Below are 21966 nucleotides of genomic sequence, written 5' to 3' on the forward strand. Positions count from 1 at the left end.
TGGTCCATTTTCACCAGGAAAATTATCACCTGTTTTCTTTTTTGGAAATGATCTTTTGTATTGAAAAATCAAGCAGACATCATTTCAGTGAGTATCTGTTACGAACTTTAGAGACATGATGAATGTGTAGTGTAATGGCTGTCCCCAAAACAGTGCTCCACAGAAGGAAACATGACAGCATGTGTCCTTAATCTGTGCCACATTAGCTAACCAAAAAAATGGCATCGTATGTGCAAGAAATTGGGGTCAGGCACTGCGCATTGATTTATTCATTTCCACCTGTTCAATATCTTCTGGGATACTGCAACAATAAAAGGGGTGTTTTTTCATTGTGGTACCTTTATTTCACACTGGAATGTGAGCCAAGGCTGTTATCTGCTACTGGAAATAAAAACAGAACTCCAGGGAAAACTGTCATAGAGGGGATAATATCCAAAACAGTCATGTACATGTATGTGTGTGTATATGTATATGTCAGAGACAGTAAGGGAAATGGTCCGTTAGTCATTTCCATATGGCTGACAAAAAAGAAAAAAAAAAAAAGACAATTAGATGAGTTTTCACGTCTTAAGATGAACTATCAAAATAACTGAACATCATAAATAGTCACTACAGAAAATGCATTGCCTCAGTTAAGAGGATACGGCTCCCAAATATCTGTTTCCATGTACATCAGTACCAACTGCTTGGATTATGACATTAAAAGATTCTATTAGAATTAATTAGGAGTATATTTTGTCTCATATGGGAAATTAAAACACATGTATCTTTAGCAAAACTAGGATTTGTCAACCAAACTAGAGTTTGTCAGCAATTTTTCAGCCATATAATTAGAAAAAATGCGTAAGAGAAAAATGATGAATGGATGCTACATTCATTATTGAAATCTAACTGCCTTTGGGCAACTAGGAAAAGAGGTACACTCATACTGTAGCAGCATACACGGTCTTCAATTGTGTACTTATAGAATCATAATATATCTCCTAGCAAGCATGCATAAATTGTTGTGGCAATGTAGCATAATATTAATAAATACTAGGCATAGTGCTCATATTGAAAGGTCAATACAGTCATGCCTGTGAGTCCAAACTTTATCAAGGGAAGTAATCAAGGTAATTTGATATCATGGATTCTTCTTATTAGGAGGTACCAGCGTTTTTTCAGTTTGCGTGTGCACAAGTGCGCGTTCATGCTCACAAGAGCAAAGTTTTTGTCGACCATCAATGGAACTGCTTCAAGGTCTCCCTGATGGAGGACCCTGAACCTTGAAAGATTCCAGACAGTTAGAGGAGATCCGAGATTATCATCAACTAGCTAAAGTGCATAAAAATCCACAACCATGCCTTCTGAACCAGAAGCAATTCAGTTTATTTACCATGCATTCTTTCAGAGCTCACTTAAGCTCCTAGTTACTTTAAGCCAAACCTAAAGTCTTTGAAGGTTTTTGTTCTTCATTTGCATGGTCATACTCTGCAGGTTTAGCTTTCTGACCATCCCAGTAATACCGTAATATTTTTTAGTGGGAAATACAGTGTGCAAATAAAGAAAATAACTGGGTGTCTATTCAGGTTTTAGCTAGTTTCCCTGTTTTTCACCTGTGGAAACGTCCCAATCCTCATTCAAGGAGTAGAATGGTGAGAATCAAACTAGGTCAATGAAATGTGTATCGTCCACTGTTCAGCTTTTTTCAAAACTACAGATGCAACTTCCATAAGGATCTTATCACAGCTCAAGGCCCGTCACTTTAGGTGCTTCTAGAAGACAGTTTGATACCTGTTGAGTATGTTTCTTTAGCAACACTGGATAAGACAGTCCCCAGGCACGCTGGGAGGCTTTACTTAACCTCGTGCAATTTATTTGTCTGTTATGCACCTAGCATTTATTGGTTGGTCACACCTTAACTGGCTACTGTTACTACAAAACTAATGAGTTTTGGTCACTTAAGCCCTCATTTACTTTGTCTGTCATTTGTCATGGGATATCATTCAGGAACAAGCCTGTAGGTCAGAAGGGTTTCCTTAGATCTTGTGCTATTTACTTTGGATACAGGAGTACCAAAAAAGATTGATGAAAGCAGAAACAAGTGTATCGATGACAATATATTCAAAATGGAACAGGTGTTTGGAAAGTTCTTATTTACCTTTCCTCCTCAATAAACAAACCTTATTTCATCAAAGCCCAGGGTGCTATGTCTGTATCACTGAAAGCGTTAAGTCCTGAGGTTTCTAGAGAAAGACATCTCAAGTTTTTCTGAAGACATTGAGAATATTGTTTTCATGTTTCCAAAGCTTTTTCATAGGAAGCATTAAGCTGCTAGTAGAAATTGCTTTCATAGTCTGCTCAAGATTGAGGTATTGGCGTGATTTTCTATCCTTTTCTACTATTTTCAGTGTCCAAGTGACATGTAGCAGTGTCCTGCTTTAGAGTCCAGCTAAAAATGGGACTTACAGGCAGAGGTGAACTCGCTGGCTTGGAGACAACCACTCTGAAGATACGATTCCTTTTACACAATAAAAGGCAATTTTGTATGAGATTGTCTTTGGTCTCCTCAGGTATGAATGTGGAAGAGCATATGGCTGCAATAATTGTATAGTTCATTATGCAGTGGCTTTAATAGTATAAGAAGCTGGACTCGGGGGATCCTGTAAATGCCTGATTTTTCAGATGTGTTAATTACTAGCAGATCCTATCAATTACAATTGATTGTGACTATTTGGAAATTCTAAAGAAAAAGGAGGCCCAAAATGATTTAAAAGGATGATTTCAAAGGTACAAGATGAGGCACTGTTCTGAAGAGATGAAAATATATCCAGAAACTAGATTTAGATAGATCTAGATATAAAGCTGCTTTATTTCTTCTTCTCAGTATTTCATTTCTGCCCAATCAATTAGCATATTAATTCAAGTGTGGCCTGTGCTGGATGCTATAGGGGAAGAGAACAGTGATTTACTTAATGATTTCTGTTGGTACGTATTTAAGAAATTGGAGCTATGTTAAGGTGTTTTTAATGATCCATTTTATTTTCTTGAAATAAAAATTTAATTATAAACTCATAGTCATTTATCACTTTCTAAACAATTTGTTACAAAGTCAGCCTTTTAAGGTGTCTGTTAATATAGGTTTTAACCTACAACATGCATAAAAACCTTCTACTGATAACTTTACAGAAAATACACTTATTTGAATATAACAATACTTACATTCCCAAAACTTTTCTAAAAGCTGCAAATTTAAACAGCTCAAGAGAACTTAAATGTGAATGAATATGAAGGCACAAAACTTCATGAGATCTTAGCAGAAAGTTTATATATAGCTGGAGAAAATGTCACATCTTATTTTAGAAGACAGTGGCTTATTACCTTCCAAACGGAACTGATTATGCTTTTTTTACCTCCTTCTTCACCTGATATAGAACCTTATTTTGATTATTCAGTGTTCCTTATTTTTCTTCAAATTAAATTAACTTTCTTTCTAAGGTGTGCCTATAACTACTTCCCCCCGCCCCCAGGAAATTTGTACTGTCATCCCAAATGTTGTACTCAGACTATGCTTTTACACGTTACAAACTAGTACACTAGTAAACATACAGAACTACCACATTCCTACCTCACTGATTTTATTCTGTAATGATTTTATGCAGTACATATTGACTACTAGTGCTGTTTTCAAAATGACATTTTGGAATGCATTTTTTTTCTGTTCAGTCTGCAGATGTTCCCTACACCAGATGTACAACTTGAAAAATAATAACTGCTAAAAATACACAAACTGTCAGCTTTGTTTTTACTGAGAGAAACTATAACTTCAAATAAGATAGATTTGTATTTAAATACAATGTAAAAAACCTAAATTATTCCCAAAGACTGATGGCAGTCTCATCAAGTGGTGCAAATAATCATATTATAAATGAATAATTTGAGTCCAAGGTAGGGTAAAGGTGGGGTAAAGTTGTTGCTGTATAAGCTAATAATGCTGACATCAATTTGGGAAAAAAAAAAAAATTAAAAGGCATGCTTAATCAAATAACTGGTATTAATATTTTCTTTTCTGTATTAACATCTTAAAAATAGCTCTTCCTTTGTGCTTACACCTTTAAGGTCTCATAGCTGTAGTGTTTTTTCACCTGACCTTGTAGAAAGTATTTGTCTCTTAGTATACTAAACAAGCCGTGAAAGTAATATGATTTCATATAAACCTTTAAAAAAAGCAAGTAATGATCCTTCCTTTCCACTTAGTTCAAGGTTAATTATACTTGTCAAGAAGGCAGGAAAAAAAAGGGAGTGAGAAATTTGACAGACCGATGGCAACCACGCAGACTGTGCACCTCCAGCAGCTCCCATTTGTCAGAGTTGCACCCATTGATAAAGTCAGAATGAGGACAATATTTCAGAAGGCTCATTTTTTCATTGCACTTAATAAATCAAGACAAAAAATTGAATATGCTGTAAACTGCAATAGAGAAAATTTGACAAACTGGCAGATTTTATTTTTATGGAGTAGTTATGAAATGCTGTGTCTTAAGCAAAGATCAAAATTTCATGACAAAGTTCCTGTTCTTTTTTTTAATGTGAATGCGTTCCCATTCATTTGAGTGTGGGTGTGCACATATATAAAGTGAGACTAATGCAATGAGGAACTCTGGTTAAAAACAAAGACAGTTTTAGGGAATAACTTGGATAGAAGTATGGCTTTCTAAGTGCAGACTTTAAAACTCCTACCTCTCTGCAGATTCATCTGAATTTTCTTCTGTGATCATCTGCAAGTCCTGTGTGGTTTTACTTGAATCTTCTTTGACAGAGTTTTCCTCTGTGCTTGTTTTGGCAATATCCTCATTTGATCGAAGCTGTTCTATGAGATTTTGTTGATGCCAGGTTTGAATAGATCGGTGGTGCACTGGGGTTGGACCTGGCACGGGTGCCAGTATATTGTGGTGGACAGGACTGCTGTTTTTCTTCAGCCCATTTCTGTCCCGAGAGTGGTTCTTCAACCTGTTCTGAACCGGTGTCCCTCTGTGCTCATATCCTTCCTGCTGATGGCAGCCCCCCGTGCCTGTGGAGCCTTGCGAGGGGTGACTGAACCACCTCCAGCGGAGCCTCAGGATCTGCTTCACATCAAACTCTTTCTTTCCAGATACTGACATTTTTTGCAGGGGAAAAAAAAAAAAAAAAAAAAAAAGACAAAAGCCTATTCTTTTAGAAAGGAAATGGATTCTTTGTTATCTCTTGTGTTTCAACTCCTCTTCTTAAGAAAAAAAAAACAAAAGAACAAATACCGGTAGCTCTCTCCCTCTCTCTTCTGATTAATATACTGCAAGCTCTTCACGCCGATGCTAAGCTGCTGCTAAGTGTATAGGTGGGAATCCATACTGACAGGATGATGAGGTCAGACCTTAAACAAGTAAATCAGCTTAGCACAGGAAAGCAGCAACCGTAACACTACCCAGCTGCTGGGCTTACACACCCACAGCACTATAGCACAGCTCCCTAATATATAACCTAGCCTCACATGATCCTAAGGGATCCTAAGCTGCAACTTAAGATGCAGAAAAGCACATACAAATAAAGTGACAAGACTTTCTATCTCACGAGGTTTTCCATCAAGCCTGCTAATAAGCAATGCTGCATTTCACAGAAGATTTACAGAGAATTCTTTTATAGTCTTCTTACGCAGATTTTTAGTAACATTTCACTGTGAAACTATCCTGCAGTTCGTGTGGTTCCTTAAGGGGTTTGCATTTGTTTATCTTGCTGTGTAAAATTCCTACAAATGGCCTCAGTGTGGTAGCACTTACCTAAAAGAAAGAGGCATCGTTTGAATACATTGTGCAGAACTGTATGTATTTTCCTACCTACCGATAGATTTCTCGATATAATTGCAGGGGTATGAGAATAGAGGGAGGGAGCTCATGAAAATCAGAGATGTGCTCCCTGAATGACTATCTGTGGAAAACACACTGTTTCCTGGCTAAGTGCCTGTGTAAACACCCTTTGCCATCCTGCTCTTAATTTCTCACGGACAGTGAAACGAGTGTGATTTGTTTTAGAAAACACCTTTCTTTTGATAGTGTACACTGTAACATGTTTTCAGCAAATTTAATAGATGATATATATTCATTCCCATCCATTCGTTAATAGGCAGGGATATGAGAACTGTTCCCTGTGTGTTTTGAAATAATGTACACAGAATGTTTTCACATGCAAATTGAAAATAATTAAATGGACTGGATTTTTTTCTCATGTTATATTCTCTGCAGTTTGCTGATGATGATCTATATAACTGTAAACAGTGTGCAGAAACAAAAAAAGCTGTAACCCAGAGTCAGTAAAACAGGATTCAAAACTAAAGGAGGGTACCCCTCTCCAAGACATCTTCTTGCATCTCCTCTTCCGACCTTCCCATGTTAACTTCCTTTTTCTCTGTCTGTGTTGTGATTTTTTCTTCTTTTTTTTTCTCAACTCTACTGACGGGATGTTGAACCCTCAAACACTAAAATCTGCTTTCTTTTCTTTTTTGGCTGCATATAATGCAAACAGAGAAAGGTGAAGTAGAGTTTTGAAAAGAAAAAGCAAAATGAGAGGATAGGACTAAGGAATCATCAGCCTTTATGCTGGGCTGTCAGGCTCCTATCCTATTCATGGTATTCAAGCAAATGATATGCAGTATCATCAACTGGATGCATGTGAGATAAATTACAGGACAAGTGAAGAGCAGTAAAATACTTGAAAGACATTATACTATTTAGATGCATAGAGGGAAAGAACAGACTTTGTACAAAAGAAAACCCATGAGAAAGAGTTGGCCATAAAAGGCAGAAAGGAAGAAGCTGAGGAAAGAGGATATTTGGCAGACCTAGCCAATGCATCTTTGTTGCTACACAGAATATTGAGGCTGAGCTGTCGCAATTAAGTGTACATTAACGTGTGATTTTGATAGTAGGGTAAGTGTCCATGACAGACAGAACAAGAAAAATTTGGTTGCAGATAAGAATCCTTTCTTATATGAAAAAATAAACTATTTGTGGAGCTACAATGCAAGCCCCGGCAAGCCTTACTGCAGTGCTTTGGCATAACTGCTCCCGTCGCTGACCCCAGTCCTCTGCTACGGGTTACTGTTCTCGCAGCAGTTGTCAGGACTCGCATGTGCCTTGGCTGCTTCATTTAAAAGCCACGACTGAACCTCCAGCAAAGGCTGGTTACGCTCAGACACCAGCAGCTCTGAGGCAAGAACCATTCTGCTCCGCCGCTGTTCTTCCCAGCGCTGTGATTGACACAGCAGCAAAGACCGCCACGTTGTCACATACAGACATCCCAAACCAGCGCTGCTCCCCTCTAAAAGTAATACTCTGTTTAACAACACTTCACTAAGACAAACTCTGTTCTGTAATATTTACTTGAGAATGAAATGAAAGAAGGATTTCTGTGTTAGAATATCAGGCTGTAAGTGTTCTTAAAGGAACGTATTTTTAAAAGACTTCATTTTATGTGTTATAGGAATGGATAGAAGCTAGAAAACTCGTTCAACTTCTAAGAAGTTGTAATAAGAAGAAGTTATATAAAGGCCTGTTTGTGAGTTTAATAGGGCGTTTCAATTTAAGCTTGTTGAGAATATAAGCTAATAAGGAAGCTGCTCCCAAACTTCAGGGATTTTGAAGAATTTATAGGGAGTGAATGGGTAAATGAAAATGCTGGCCATTGAGTAAGAGAGATTATTATATGTCCAAAAGTCAGTGTAAGATGTTCACACTTTAATGATGACCTTTTGTAACAATCTGAAATTTTCTGGAAACAAATATGTTTCAGGTGGTTTTTTTTGTATTACAACTATATAATATTTAATTTAATGTTTCTTAACTTTTCGATTTCAGTCTACACACCTATGGATGTTATTCTTTTCAATTTCATAAAAGTAATGAGACTTAGTGGTATCTATGTATATTCCTCAGGACTGCCTACATGGCAATCTGAGATCTGTTTTAAGGAGGGAGTCTCTATATACCAAGTTAATAAAATACTTTATGATAAAATCTTGTAGAGGTGGACAGGGAACATGTCTTAACTTACTGTCTTAATCAGGTCATTGAGCTATCTCAGCAGCTCTGCCAGTTCCTCTTAGCAACAGCTCTGATAGGTTTAATCTGTATTTTTCACCGTGTCACAAAGCTTCTGTTGGGTTCCTTTCCTTAAATCCTTTTTGCGGAAGTCATCCTTTACTCCAAGACATCATCAAGAGCATATTCCTTGAATTTTACTTGAGAATGTACAAACGCTACTTCTGTTTGTGAATTACTCCATTTCCTACTAAGTCAGTACATGTTTTGGCAGATGTAAAGTGTACCTAGCTAAAATTAAAATAGTAAAACTGGACATTTGCTGAAGAGACTGTCTTGCTCAAAAAGGCAGCTTGAGTCAGCACGGAATATGTTTCAGGTAGGGCATAAATAGATTATTTTTCACACAGCTTGTTACCGTTCTGGCTAAAATTTCAATGTGCTGTACTAGGACAGTATAAGTGATTTGATAATCCAAAACTTCAGGCCTGAAATGTTAGAAGCAGGTATGTGGCATAAAGCTGCACCATGTTTATACATATACATGCCACATACCTGCTTTTAATCCTTTAGATCTATCTTCTGGTGAGAAAACTAAGTTCCCTTGAAACCGAATACAATGTGAGTGTTTACTTCTTGATGATTTCTTTATAAATCTTTAACGTATTTTCAGGTGTATCTCTGACTGGGTTCAAACTTCTAAATGTGAAAAGATATAAGATTTTTCTGTTATTACTATTTCTAATTTAATATGTTTGGTCTCATTTAGATAAATATCCACCATAACAACATTATTTTTCCCCTCACGGTTGGAAATCTCCAAAGAACAGGATTTTCTAGGGCAAGTCTACAGCAAGTCCAGCCAGGGCCACCAAGAGGGTCAGGCAACTGGAGCATATGATGGATGAGGGGAGACTGCTAGAATATGATTTGCTCAACCTTACGAAGGAAAGGCTCGGGGCATCTTATTGCTGCCTTCAGGTACCTAATGGGAGAGTACAAAGAAGACAGAGCCAGGCTATTTTAGAGGTGCCCAGTGATAGGACTACAGGCAACAGGCGCATGTTGGTACATGGGAAAATCAGATTAGAGATAAGAAAAACTTTCTGCCCATGAGAGTGATCAAGCAGGTGGGCAGAGGTTGCCAAGAGAGGCTGTGGCATCTCCTTCCTCAGAGAAAGTGAGATCCCAAATGGATTTGGACCTGTGTAACTGCTCTAACTGGACTTGCTTTGAGCAGGTGGTCAGACTAGATGCACTCCAGAGGTCCCTTCCAACCTGTTGTTCTGTGACTGTGTGACATGACAGGGAGTGTTTGAGATGTTTATCCAATGGCTACAGTAGAGCCAAATAAAACTAATGCAGTTGTCAGTTATGAGAGAGAGACATTTCTAGAAATCTCAACTCCAGTTTGGTGGCAAAACAGCTAAGTATCACTGCCTGCAGATATGGAGGATTTCTAATTGTTCATCCCATAGGAAGCTTGCTAGTAATTTGAGGAAAAATAAGTCTCTATTCTCTGAAAAACTTCCATTTGATTCAATGGGTACGAGTTCTGAGGAAGATCTTTGATCAGGTTAGGAAATCACACTAAGTATTATGGCAGACTGGCATCTAGCAGGAAACTGGGCATCGTTTTAAAAGGTTTGTCTACACATGTTGAACTTCCAGATAATTTGAAAGGTATGTATTAATAGTAACAGTCTGAATAGGTGTTTATAATAATTTTAGGATTACAAGTGTAAATACCTAATATGACATTTGAATTAGCAAATTATAAAATTACTTTTGTCATAAACTACCTGTAAGAAGAAAGAGAATTTTCTTTCTGTCACAAACCATGTTTTAAATAAGCTTCAAAAATGACTTTTAGCTACAGCTGCCTCCCATGTTCATCTGCCAGCAAAACACCCTATAGAAAGGAGTTTTCTAATGCATGTCAAAATGTCTGGATTTTCTAGTTAATAACCTAGTAATTTTTTTTTTTTGAGAGAGAATTTAAGCAAGTGGAATATATTTATGCAGTTATGTAATGTTTATTCTCCTCTCAAAGGAGACATAGCAAATGATTTCTTATTCTTTTTCTGCTTGCCCTGAGCTGGTAGTACAGTGCACATGTGAAAAGCCTATTAGAAAAATCTCTCTGTTCCCACAAGCCTAGCAAAGAATAATAAAAAGGAATCATCTAACTTTCTTGTAGAATAATTCAAGAGAGATACCATTTGTAGTCTCTGAATCCAGGAGTATTGCAGGGACTAGGTTACTAGCGAGACCTAATGAAGTAGATCTTTGCTGGATGTGAGGCAGACCAGAAAAAATTGATTTTTTTATTAGATAAAAGTCAAGGATAGCTTTGGACCAGAGGTCTTCAATGCCAAGCTCACTGACCCAAATAGGAAAATTCTATATATCCTGAATCAGACAATCAAAAATGCAAGCTAAGCACAGAAAGTTTAGAATGTTTTCTCATATTTTTCAAGATATTTGATGTCTATTCTGACATTATATTTTTTAGAAAGTCAATTACAAAATCATATCAATACTGTATACTCTACAGTGTTTGAATTTGAGGAAAACATCATGATAAGATCTATATAGGTACAAATTGTTGATAACTAAAGTCCTCTGTAAAAAAGCTGTACACCCTCTACCCAAACACTGTATTCTACAGGGTCTTCACAGTTTGTGTACTCAGCCTGTGTACTTACACTGCATATGAGGCCAGATAAAGAGAACAAGAAGTTGAATATTTTTATTACGCTGTTTTGAAAACAGTGCTTCAAGAGAACTCCCATTAGTCCATCCTTTGTAAAAGAGAGATTCCAGGAAACATCTGCATAGCACAGCACCAGCATTAACAGAAGTCAAAGTTAAATGGAAAAGAACATGACAAAAACAAAAACAAATAGCTATATTTAAAACCTGCAGGAAAGTTCAACTTTCTTTTAAATGAAAACTTTGAATCCCAGCAAATGCAAATCAGTTTAAGACAATCAGTTACTTTAGATACTTCCTACTAAAGGAGGCAGTAGAGATGATCCTCTTAAGGGAAAGTGTTGACACATTTAAACGCAATTGCTTCCTCAAATAACTGGAAACTGTACTACAGATTGCAGCCCACCTACAAAGCTGTATGTCAAAATTGGAAAAAAATCACAGCATTTCTACAAGATCCAAGGGAAAAGAATGTGAGAAGTAAGCCTGGTATAAGCCTGATTAAGATCTGCTAAACAGGAAGAACATTGTCACCCTCAAAATGAAACCAGAATATTATAGTGAAATAAGAAATAGCAAATATACACTTTACAGCCAACTGGGAAGGGTCTCCCATGAACAAGGACTTGCAAGTGATGACACTAGTGCAGCAAAAGTAAGCTGAAACACATGACTTGAAAAGAAACTCCTGTCACAGGTGAAGAACAAGACATAAAAGAATGGAAAAAATGTGAATACATGGAAAGAAGTATAAAAACATTTCATACTGATTTTTATAATATTTTGTAAAATTTGAGATATTTTTCTTGGTTTTTCAAACTGTTGTGCTCAAGAAAAGCCAACTGTTATGTTAATTATTTCATTACATACTGGTAAAATCAAGGACCACAACATTGTAAAGTGGAAGAGGTAGAAAAACTTAATAACAATTATGGATTTATTGAGACTGTGGAAGCCTTTTATCGTGCTTGTTCTTCTGCTGTATACAATAATATTAGGTCAGTTGCCCAAGCTAACAAGTCTTTTCAACCAAAATATACCTATTATTTGCTGTCAGCGACTGAGGCAGATGAGAGAGAAAAGACAATTGCCAACAGATTTGAATAATGAAGAAAGGTGGTAAAGGCTTAGGGCCAGGTTTTTCCAAAATTATTACTTATTCTGGATGCCTTATTTGAGAGATCTGAGAAACAGAAACATGGCACTTTCCAAAGCACAGTTATTTAAGTGGTATTTTGTTGAACAGTTAAATATACTGTTCAGTTTAGAAAATCTTGTCTAAGTTTTTTCCCTGAAGTTTTACTATGGATGAGATGACCTCCAGAGGTCCCTTCTAACCATGCTATGATTCTGTGATCCTTACCCTGTCCAACACGAACAAGGAAAATGGTACTGTAAACGTGCTGCCGGTTTGCAGCATCCATCTTTTCAGTCTGCAGGTATGCGGTACAGCTGCACCACAGCCCTTCTGCAAACTCGCTTCCCTTTTGCTGAAGCAGTGACTGATCTAAATCTCTGCCAGCTGGGATGAGAGTTTGGAACGAGGTATGCTGGGGGCGGTTTTCCTCAGCTCCTTCCCTGGCTACTTATCAAGTCTGCAGACTTTCTTGATATAGCACATGTATACACTCATGGAACTTTTAAGAAGAGAAATTATAGAGAACTACTACTCTTATAGAAAATTTGCCCCATATGAAAAGTAACACTCCCAACTATCACGAAGGATTAGCAGAGCCAGAAAAAGGCAATCTGTAGTTTTGCATGTACAAATGGTGCTTTGCACACTATTATATGTAGAGTAGAAAGCTAATAGGTGCATTTTGACTTTCTAAGAGCCCATTTCTAAGAAAACATTTTTCCAAGGAGATTAAACAAGCAACTTTTGCCTTAAAGTAACTTTAAACATACTGAAGATGAAAAAATCCTTATGAAATCTCCAAGATGAAATTTCAAACTTAATATTGATTTTTTTTTTGTGGTATAAAATTACATTTCTAGGAAATGTTTTGTTCTGCATGTCTCAGAAACAGGTGTACCATATGACTTCATAAAAATTCCTATTGCTCTGTTTTCAATTTTTACTAATTAAGTATGAGCAAAACTTTGTAGTCTGCAGAGATGTTAGCCTGAATTTAATTATTTAAGGATATTGTTTGTCTGGATGGTTAGGTCTTTGCTTTTAAGTTCTGCCAGGTATTTAAATAAATTATATTATTTTATTGATCTTTGTTGAAGGGAAGCATGACTTAGAGCTATCTATGACCTAAAATTGGAAAAACTATTCAAAACAAAAATTATCTTCTATGCAAAATCAAAACAACTGAACACATAACTAGTAATTGTATTTGTAATAGAAAATCTTAAACTGGATTTCAAAACAGAAAGAGAAGACATGAGGGGAAAATATTTTTTACAACCAGTTTCCTACTGCCAGTAAATATGGTCACCTACCAACTGAGAACACAGTATAAAAAGACATTACGACATATGTGCTGTCACTAATCAATGGGAAACTCGGCACCATTTATGGCTTTAAGATCAGCAACATACTAATCAATCTATCACTTCATAGACAGTCAATACAAACTATATAGATTACAACTAATGTTCACAATGTTACTGTATCCTAAGCAAGCTCCTAAATTAAAAAAATAATGGGATCTTGACAATCAAACTTTTTTATTATTAGCATAAAGCTGTTACAAGTCACTGTGTGATGTGCTATGAGGTAACCATATAGCTACTGCAACTAATGTAGCGGTAATCTCTCAAGGAACTGAGGAGGGAGTAAAAGCCATCATCGGTAATCCAAGTTCAGTTCAGGAGTGATGCAGTGACATAGTCTATACATTAATAGACATTATTCTAATACAATCAATTTTATATGTGTAGAAGATAATAAATATATCACACCCATTATTCTGAATCCCTTGTCCCAAAAGATTTCAAGCAAGTACCTTTATTCATTTGAATCTCTCACTAGTTACTACCTGTTTCAGCATAACTTCTAGCATTAGTCTACTAGTAATAGGCTGCCTTCTGTAAGAACTCAGTGTCTTGAAAGTTCATCTCTTTAAGTTACAACTCTTCTTTCTTAAACTTGTTTCTTATTACAAACATTACCACAAGTTTGACCTGCTTAATGTAGTTTGTATAAGATGTCTTGTTGCCTCCATTGACCTCTAAAATACACCGAATAAAAACTACCCTCCCTGCTACTTAGTAGTTAATAAGAACCCGTAAAAGAAGTGTGTTGACATCACTAAACTCTCCATATAACATGCCACGTCTTTGTAGTGTGAGGGGACAGCAAGCTTTTGTTTTCAGTACTAACTGATTTAATAGTTCATATGTTGTTTTCTGGAAACTGCACAAAGTACTTGGAAAAATCTCTTGTGTTTTCGAAATGCAGGAAACATTGCTTTTCCCCTACTAACTCCAAGTAGCACACAAACGTCACACCTCCTAGAAATAAGTGCAAAGTTGAATCCTAATGTATCTACTGTTGAGTCAGAAAGCATCTGTCAGGTTGGTTTGTTTTTTTTTTTATTATTATTTGGAGGTTTGTTTGTTTGCTTATTCTTGAAGTATTCTACTAGTTCAAGTACTCCAGAACAAATTATGTTCATTCTTCTCTCACTGGCCCTTAGTTATCTTCTGCAAGAGTACTTTCTATAGAGTTTGAAGTAAGGTAAGCCTTTCTATTGTAAGAAAAGAGACCTGAACAGGTCATTGGCAAGATGCATGCATGAATGAACTTGTTAGTCCCATACTGCAATAACATTGAACACTAGGTAGGCAGCTATGATCTAAATATAGTTCGTCTTCATTACTGTTTATGTAAAAAACTGTATACTAACCAAGCAATTGGAAATTGAGCTATATACTGTGAAATACAAACTGTTGTATGTTTTAATTCCATTTTACTGAGATGACATTCTCCTTTTTGATAGTAGTGTTTCCAATTTACAAAAGCAGTTACTACAAATAGAAACTGAAGCAAATGCAAGTATGTCTGCATTGTTTCTTTATGAGATGCCATCAACTTAATTCTACACTGCTTCCTATGTGAATTGGCATAGAACTTTTTCTTTTACTAATAATCTGAATCAAAAGGGAAAACAATTGCCTACACAACATGACTGTGAAAATGTAGTGTTGAGAGCTATGGAGATATTCCAAGCAACACTATTTATAGTTTTTATGTAAATCTATACTAGGCTGTATCACAGAAAAGCATATCCTTACCTTTTTCTGCTACAGTGTCATAGAATAATTCTGGTTGAAACGGACCTCAGGAGCTCTCTGTCCCAACCTCCTGATCAGCACAGGGCCAGGTATGAGGTCAGAGCAGGTTACTCAAGGTTTTATCTACTTTCGTCTTGAAAACCTCTAGGACAGAGGCATCAGAACACTTCTGGGAAACCTGTTTTGATGCTTGACTGTCCTAACAGTGAAAAAGTTTTTCTTATAATGGGTCTGAACCTCCCTTGTTTTAATTTACACCCACTGCCTGATGTCTTTCCTCCTCCTACCATGCTCTGTGAAGAGCCTAGCTCAGTCTTCTTGATGACCTTTCTGTAGGCACTGGGAGGCTGCTGAAACTGTCTCCTCCAGGCTGAACAAGCCCTATTCCCTCAGCCTTTACTCTTTGGGCAAGTGCTTCAGCCCCCAACCATCTTGATGACCCCCTGCTGAACTCACTTCAGTTTATCAATATCTTTCTTGTGCTGGTGGCGGGGCGGGGGGTGCAAATTTGTCAGTATTCCATATGTGGTCTAATGAGTACTTAGTAAGTAGCAGAATGGTAGATGCAACTTGTAATTGCATTTATTAAATGTCACAGCTGTATTAAAACAAGCATTGATTCTTAGCATATGATGACATATACTCCATAACTGTAAAAGGATCATGATACTTATGGTCATGTCGAAAATACTTGAATTTTCTGCTTATTCACTGGTAATAACAACCCTTATTTATCCACCAGTTATTATCATTGGATATTAAAGAGTATGGAAAGGATCTGGCATACCCTCAACAAAACCTAGTATTTAGCTTTGACACTTGTCAGTATAGGTCTGTATCATATGCCATCTCAGAGCCTTGACAGAATAAGGACTTATGCCCAAGGTCAGTCTTCTCTGGTAAGTTTTTGAATGTGACTCTTGTTCATTGTCTCTTAAAAAGTAATAAATGCTGCCTTTAATTTCAAGAGATGGAGGCCCTTGAGGCAGTTGTATTTCTGTGCATTGTAGAGTGTAATGATTGTTAAATGAATTTAGTTTTTAATCCCACAAATGTCTTCTGAGGCTCATGAAAGGCGCTATATATGTCAATAAAAAATTCTTAGAACGTGTGGCTATGCATCTCCTCCGAATCATTGACATCAGAGGTTACAGAGCTCTTCAATTATTCATGGAAAAATGACCTGCCTTGGGGCAGGTGTTTGAGAGGTCTGAGGCAGTCACTTCAAGTCTTTCTCCTTAATAACTTATGTAACTTCCAGTACACATATTGATTCGAACACAGACACACATTCAAGTTCATACAGGCTGGCTTGTTGTATCTACAAGCGTGGAAACAGGCATCCTGGTATACCATCTTGTTTACCTTTAGCTTAACAGAGTGAATCATGCAATTTTTTAGAAGTGAGGCAAATAAGTTTGAGGCTGTTACAGTTGGGTTTTTGTAGCATAATGATCCATCAACCTTTTTTCTACCTTCAGTTTCCCTCCCAGTTGTCATCAGTTTTCCTACCAATTTTCCTAGGTGTTTGATCTCTCCTTTGTGATGCCATAAGAATGCAAGGGACAGAACACTTTTTAAAATCATATGATTACAAGCATCACAGTCAAAGCTCATCTGAAAAAGTGCTGTAAATCAACATCCTTGTCAGCGAACTGTCTCCCAGCATCCTAACACCATCCTTTTGGTCATGTCACCTGTAAAAGTACACAATAACTCAATTTTTCCTTTGACGAAAAGCCATAAGGATCCACATCACAATATTATTGTCGTTCAGCCTGGCTCTAGCTGTTGTCAGCTGCCAAGACGCCTCGAGGCTGCACTTTTACTCTGTCATGCTAGCCCAGAATATAAAAACAGAAAAACACATTTAAACCATCCAAGTCCTATATTTCTCATGCAAAAAAACTTTGTTTCTTTCATGTTTGCAATTTTTAGAATAGACAGCCTCAGCATCTGTATTTTGGTGTCTAAGAAATTTTTAGTAAATGTTTTCATATTTTCTGGGGAAAAAAAACATAGATGCTGTACATATCAGTACTGTGTCATAAGATGAAAACTGGAGAACTGATAGTAAAATGTAGTAAGTTTTATCTTAATATATATTCATTAATAATAAAAAAGGTACTAAACAACATAGTGATCAAATTTGCAAGTGATAGCAAATTTCAGGGAGAGAGGAATAACATGAAGCCTCCAGAAAGCACAGATTACTGAATATAACACAGAATATTCTGAGGCAAAGCCTGTTAATGACAGATTCCCAAAGAAAGAGAGAAATACAGTCTGCTGAAAGAGAAACCGAAGAACCGAACCCAACACATTAATTAGCATAAAATGGCTGAAAAATCCAGTTACAGACTAGGACAGGGGTGTGATGGAGAATAACATCTCTTGATTTAGTGTACATTATGGTGTCTTAATTTTTTTCAAAACTTCATCAATAGTCTTATTTGATCCAGTCCCATATCTCTTAATCTTGAACGTGAATTTCGCTGTGGCTTGTGCCATCCCAAACATCAATGATGCGAGAGGATTTTCTGTAGGTGCAACAATCAGCGTTTCTGTGTTAAAGGCTGTAGACAAGCAGTCCTTAAGACAAAAACTTAAATTCCATTTTAAGTGTCCAGCTCAGTTTTGGGTGTTTGAGTGAGACTCAGTCTATCCTGCGTGTCTGGAAGACAGCACCTCTGCAGCACTGTATTGGGCAGCAGGCATTTCTGGTACTTCTGTGATAACGTCCGGTAGCACCGTTTCCTGAAAGGTCCATTATCGAACTGTAGACACAGACACAGAACAGAAATACCCCATCATTGATATATGTGTACTGATGGGATTTGGCAATGGAAGGTAGCCCTTCTCTCTTTGATTACGGAAAATACTTGCAGCTGCATACATTAACTGTAGAAATTTCTGAGATAGCAAAGAGAGCGCTGTTGTAATAAATTAAGTCATATTGCAAATACACTGCCAGAGACCTGTTCTAGAAGAAATTAAGCCTAGCAAGCTTCCTGAAATTAAACTTCTGCTGAAATAAATTGGTAATATCTAAATAATATAGTTTAGCATATGTCACAAATGAGAGATGCTCTTGGTGGATTATGTCAATTTAAAAGGCTGTTTACAACAAATCATTTTGAGGTCTCAATTTTAACATCAGGGGTCATAAGGTACTTTTACTTTGCTTTGGAACATATTTTAAGGTGCTTGATATAGTTGGAGTGACAGCATTTGGCATTTTGGCTTACTGAGTTTCCTAAATTAAGTTACTGATAATACCTCTTGTTAGCGAATAGCTGATGGCTTTACACTTTCCTGATACAGTGAACATTTAGGAATACTAGATGCTATCACCATTTTAATGTAAAATACAATTGACTTTAAAGAACAAAGGCTGTAATTGTGGTGGTGTTAATGTGGAATTAATGATCACGGGAAAAAATATACCCACCAAATTCCACTGCTTTAAAATACAAGATTCAGCTAACCATTGAAACATATAGAAAAGGCTTTGACATGTGATTGCCTCTTAAATACTGTTAGCCGTTGATTTTTTTTTTAATGCTTTATTTCATAATTTTATGTTTCAAGCTAATGAAAATCTTATGGGAGAAACCAGTGGGAAAAGAAAAGATATTTGCCTCTCCTTACTTAATAACTCCATCTTGCTGATCCATTTAGGTATTTTTTTCCCTCTGAAATCGCTTTCTGTATGCTGGAACACACCTCATTGTTTTTCTGCCTGACACAGTCTAATCATTCTGGCTTGCAGACCTCTCACTTACACAATAACAAGTACATGCCACAGAAAAGACATTGCTGTATTACTAGGACATATAGTCCTCTTGAAAATAACCCATATTTTATTCTCTAAAGGAAACAATACAGAAATTCTAAAAATCTGTTGTGTGATTCATATCATTTATACATTAGGATTTTTAATCACATTCTTTTCACAGTTTTGGTAGAGTCCAAGAAGCTTTAATAAAAAGGTAACGATTACTCTGCCTATTTTTTTGTACCACTATAAGAATTCTTTTCTTTCTGCAACAACCTACAAAATTACAGCTGCCTTTTTGCCTAGCTCTAAAGTGGAGAATTTTTTAACTTAAGTATCTTATTTTTGTCAATATTTTGATTAACACTGTACAAAACTTTTTAATTAACTCATTAATTTTTTCAGTTTTCTTTTACTTTTTGGGTTTTATATAGAACTATATGCTTATAATACATTTGTGTGAGCATTAAATGTTGAAGAAACTTGTTAATTCTACCCTGTTTGTTTGTTTGTTTGTTTTTTATTCCAGGAGTATCAATTAAGGCCTAATGAAGGAAACCTTGTTTAAAAAAGCAAAATGAAATATACAGCTAATAATCAAATTGACGACCAGAGTGCATTTTAAATTCTTTGGCAGTATTCTTCCAATCAGTACGGAACTGGGGTGGTTCCAAGATCTTCAGCATTTCTCGAAGTAAAGTTCGACTCATGTAAGTCTCATTCTTACAACAGTTTACACCTGATAATGGAGACAGATAAATTCACTTGCACAGAGAGACTTCTGATTTACATTTAGGACTGTAAATATATATAGTCTATATTCGTTAACTTATATTAATGTATCTATTGCACTAACCCAAAAGTTTTGTACAAAAAACCAAAAAATAAGAGATAATTTTTATAACCAAGACTGTAACTGTATCTTTTATATAACAAAAGCTACTTATGTAGTCTGTTGAGTACTTTTAATAATTTGGTGTAATGTGTTGCATATCAGCTTCCTTCTGATATGTGTTGCATAACACCCTTCCTTCCTTTAGAAACAAAGAAGGTTTTTTCCCCCAGTATCTTGCTAAGTAGTTTATTTCAGATAGTAAGCTACTTTAAGTACATAATGCTTCTTGCCTTTTACTTGTACTGTGTTCTGTGATGGTAGATTCTCTGATGTTCTTTTCAACTGCATGAAGATTGCAGACTTTATTAAAGTACTTAAAGTTGTATATCTGAGCTTTACATAGATGGCAATGATACATTTTCTTATCTAGTCCGGTTTTAGATATTTAAAATTCCAGTCTATTAATTTTGGCATAGATATTTGGATTAATTGAATTAATTGGATTAATTCATTTGAGAGTACAGAAGAATTATAATTCTCTGATAATCTGCAATTCCTAAATATAATTTTGTATTTTGTGTACATTGCACACATTCTGCAATTAGTAACATATTGTAAGTATCTGGACAATATTTTTCTTCCTCCTTCGGTAAAGAACGTATAAAGTCAAAACGCTGCCTCTCTGAGGCTTGCATCCGTCAGGAAAAATTGCACCTTCCTGATATTTTCTGGTTCCCTCTTGGTAAGATTCTTTGGTCTGTATCCGACGTGCTCTCACCATACGTTACTAACTGGGCTGACTCTTTAGCATGACTCTAGGTTTGCCCTTTTAGAATCATAGAATCATTTAGGTTGGGAAAGACCTTTAAGATCATATGTGTCTGGTTTCAACATTAGCCGGTTCTCCAGTCCTCTCAACCCTTTGAGCCCTTGCTGCTGGCGTCTGCCAGGCCCCTGCAGCTTGAAGCAGCCAACGGGACCAAGGTAGGGCTGGGGACCACTGACTGGCAGAGGCCTCTACTTCATTTCTGGGGTGGGGAAGGCCCTGCAGAGCCCCGATGGCGCCGGGGAAGCGGGGAGCTCCGTGGGGAGCCTGGGAGAGGCGACAGAAAGAGAAACCTGGCGGGAGGGGTGAAAGGGATAACTTAGATATTTTATTTTTTTTCGGTCCTCAAAGTAACTACAATAGTTGGAGCACAAAGCAGGGCAGGAGGGAAGGCCCTGCTGTGCAGTAACCCTGCAGAGAAGTGACTCTTCAACGTTCAGGTCAGCGTGGGCTCCTGTGACGGGAGTTATTCGGAGGCACGCAGTCAGAAAGGATTTTAGGCTCTTAACCATTAAGAGCATTCCCCATCAGGAGCCCAGTGTGGTAGAAGTGCAGCAGCCCTGTTGGTTTTTTGCCCTTTGCAGCAGGTGTGTAACGGCCTTGCTCCCCCACCACAGGGAGTGAGGAAAAGAGGCTTCTCCAATCCCGCACAAACATTTATCCATACCAAACATCATGCGTTGCCAGCACGTAGTTAACTCATTCAGCTAGATGCACAAATTGGCTTTTGCAAGGCTGAGAGCTAAACAGCAAAAGAGCTGCATCCTTGGCTGTTCACATTAGTAGAAGCTCCGCAAAGGCTTTACCGTAGGAGATTGCCTCCCGGAATCCGAACTGCGAGCTCGTTGCCTGGCTGTATTTGAGCAGGACAAAGAAGTATTTATTTAGTACAAATACAGTATTTGAATTCTCAGCATGTAGGAACTAATAGTTTTACTTGGTGCTACTACGATATTTAAGGATAGGCTTTACTTTGTGTCACCATTTTTATAGCTGTTCGCAGAACTGTTTGGAGACATTACTCACGTGATACTGATGTATGGCAGCAAAATATAAAAGTAACGAGGGAATGAGGAAAAACTAATAGGTCTGGCCTAGTCTTTACAAATTTTAATTAGTGTTCATCAACTGCTGCTGATACTCAGCCCAGCCCAGGTTTTGTGAATTAGCACATAACACCCATGGAGGGCTTTGCAGTGCAGGACACATCCCAGCTGAGTCTCTCAGAAGGGGGGATGTGGGTTTGAAGGACAGAATTCAGAGACTTTTCAAACCATTGGACATGCTTTGTGTGGCACCTGAAGCCATCACCGTGCAAACGGGCTCTGCCTAGCAGGAATGAGACATATTAGAAATGCTGCATGGGCCCTCCCAGGAGGGCTGCAAGACACAGGTGTGAAACCATCGCAGCCCAAGGGTTAAAAAAAACATGCTTGGAAAAAAGAAATGAAAGAGAAATATCAGATTCTTTGTTGAAGCCTGTTTAAAATATTCTGTCAGCAGTGTAAAATGATGT

General features: G+C 37.1%; 2 protein-coding genes across 2 annotated transcripts in view; one reads left to right on the forward strand and one right to left on the reverse strand.

The window, feature by feature from the left end:
* The window catches only part of KLHL4 (kelch like family member 4), a 46619-nt gene extending 41168 nt beyond the window's left edge, over nucleotides 1–5451 (reverse strand). The window contains exon 1 of the mRNA XM_009465268.2: nucleotides 4720–5451. Coding sequence (XP_009463543.2) covers nucleotides 4720–5141 — 422 coding nt within the window. The 5' untranslated portion in view covers nucleotides 5142–5451. The remainder of the gene's footprint in view (nucleotides 1–4719) is intronic.
* Nucleotides 1–21966, forward strand: part of LOC148056741 (uncharacterized) — a 236146-nt gene that overhangs the window by 4395 nt on the left and 209785 nt on the right. The window contains exon 2 of the mRNA XM_087749119.1: nucleotides 19319–19499. The gene's annotated coding sequence lies outside the window, so the exon portion shown is untranslated. The remainder of the gene's footprint in view (nucleotides 1–19318; nucleotides 19500–21966) is intronic.

The sequence above is a fragment of the Nipponia nippon genome, unplaced genomic scaffold (genome assembly GCF_047370975.1).
Source record: "Nipponia nippon isolate SJK-2023a ecotype South Korea unplaced genomic scaffold, ASM4737097v1 scaffold_12, whole genome shotgun sequence".
Lineage (NCBI taxonomy): Eukaryota > Metazoa > Chordata > Aves > Pelecaniformes > Threskiornithidae > Nipponia > Nipponia nippon.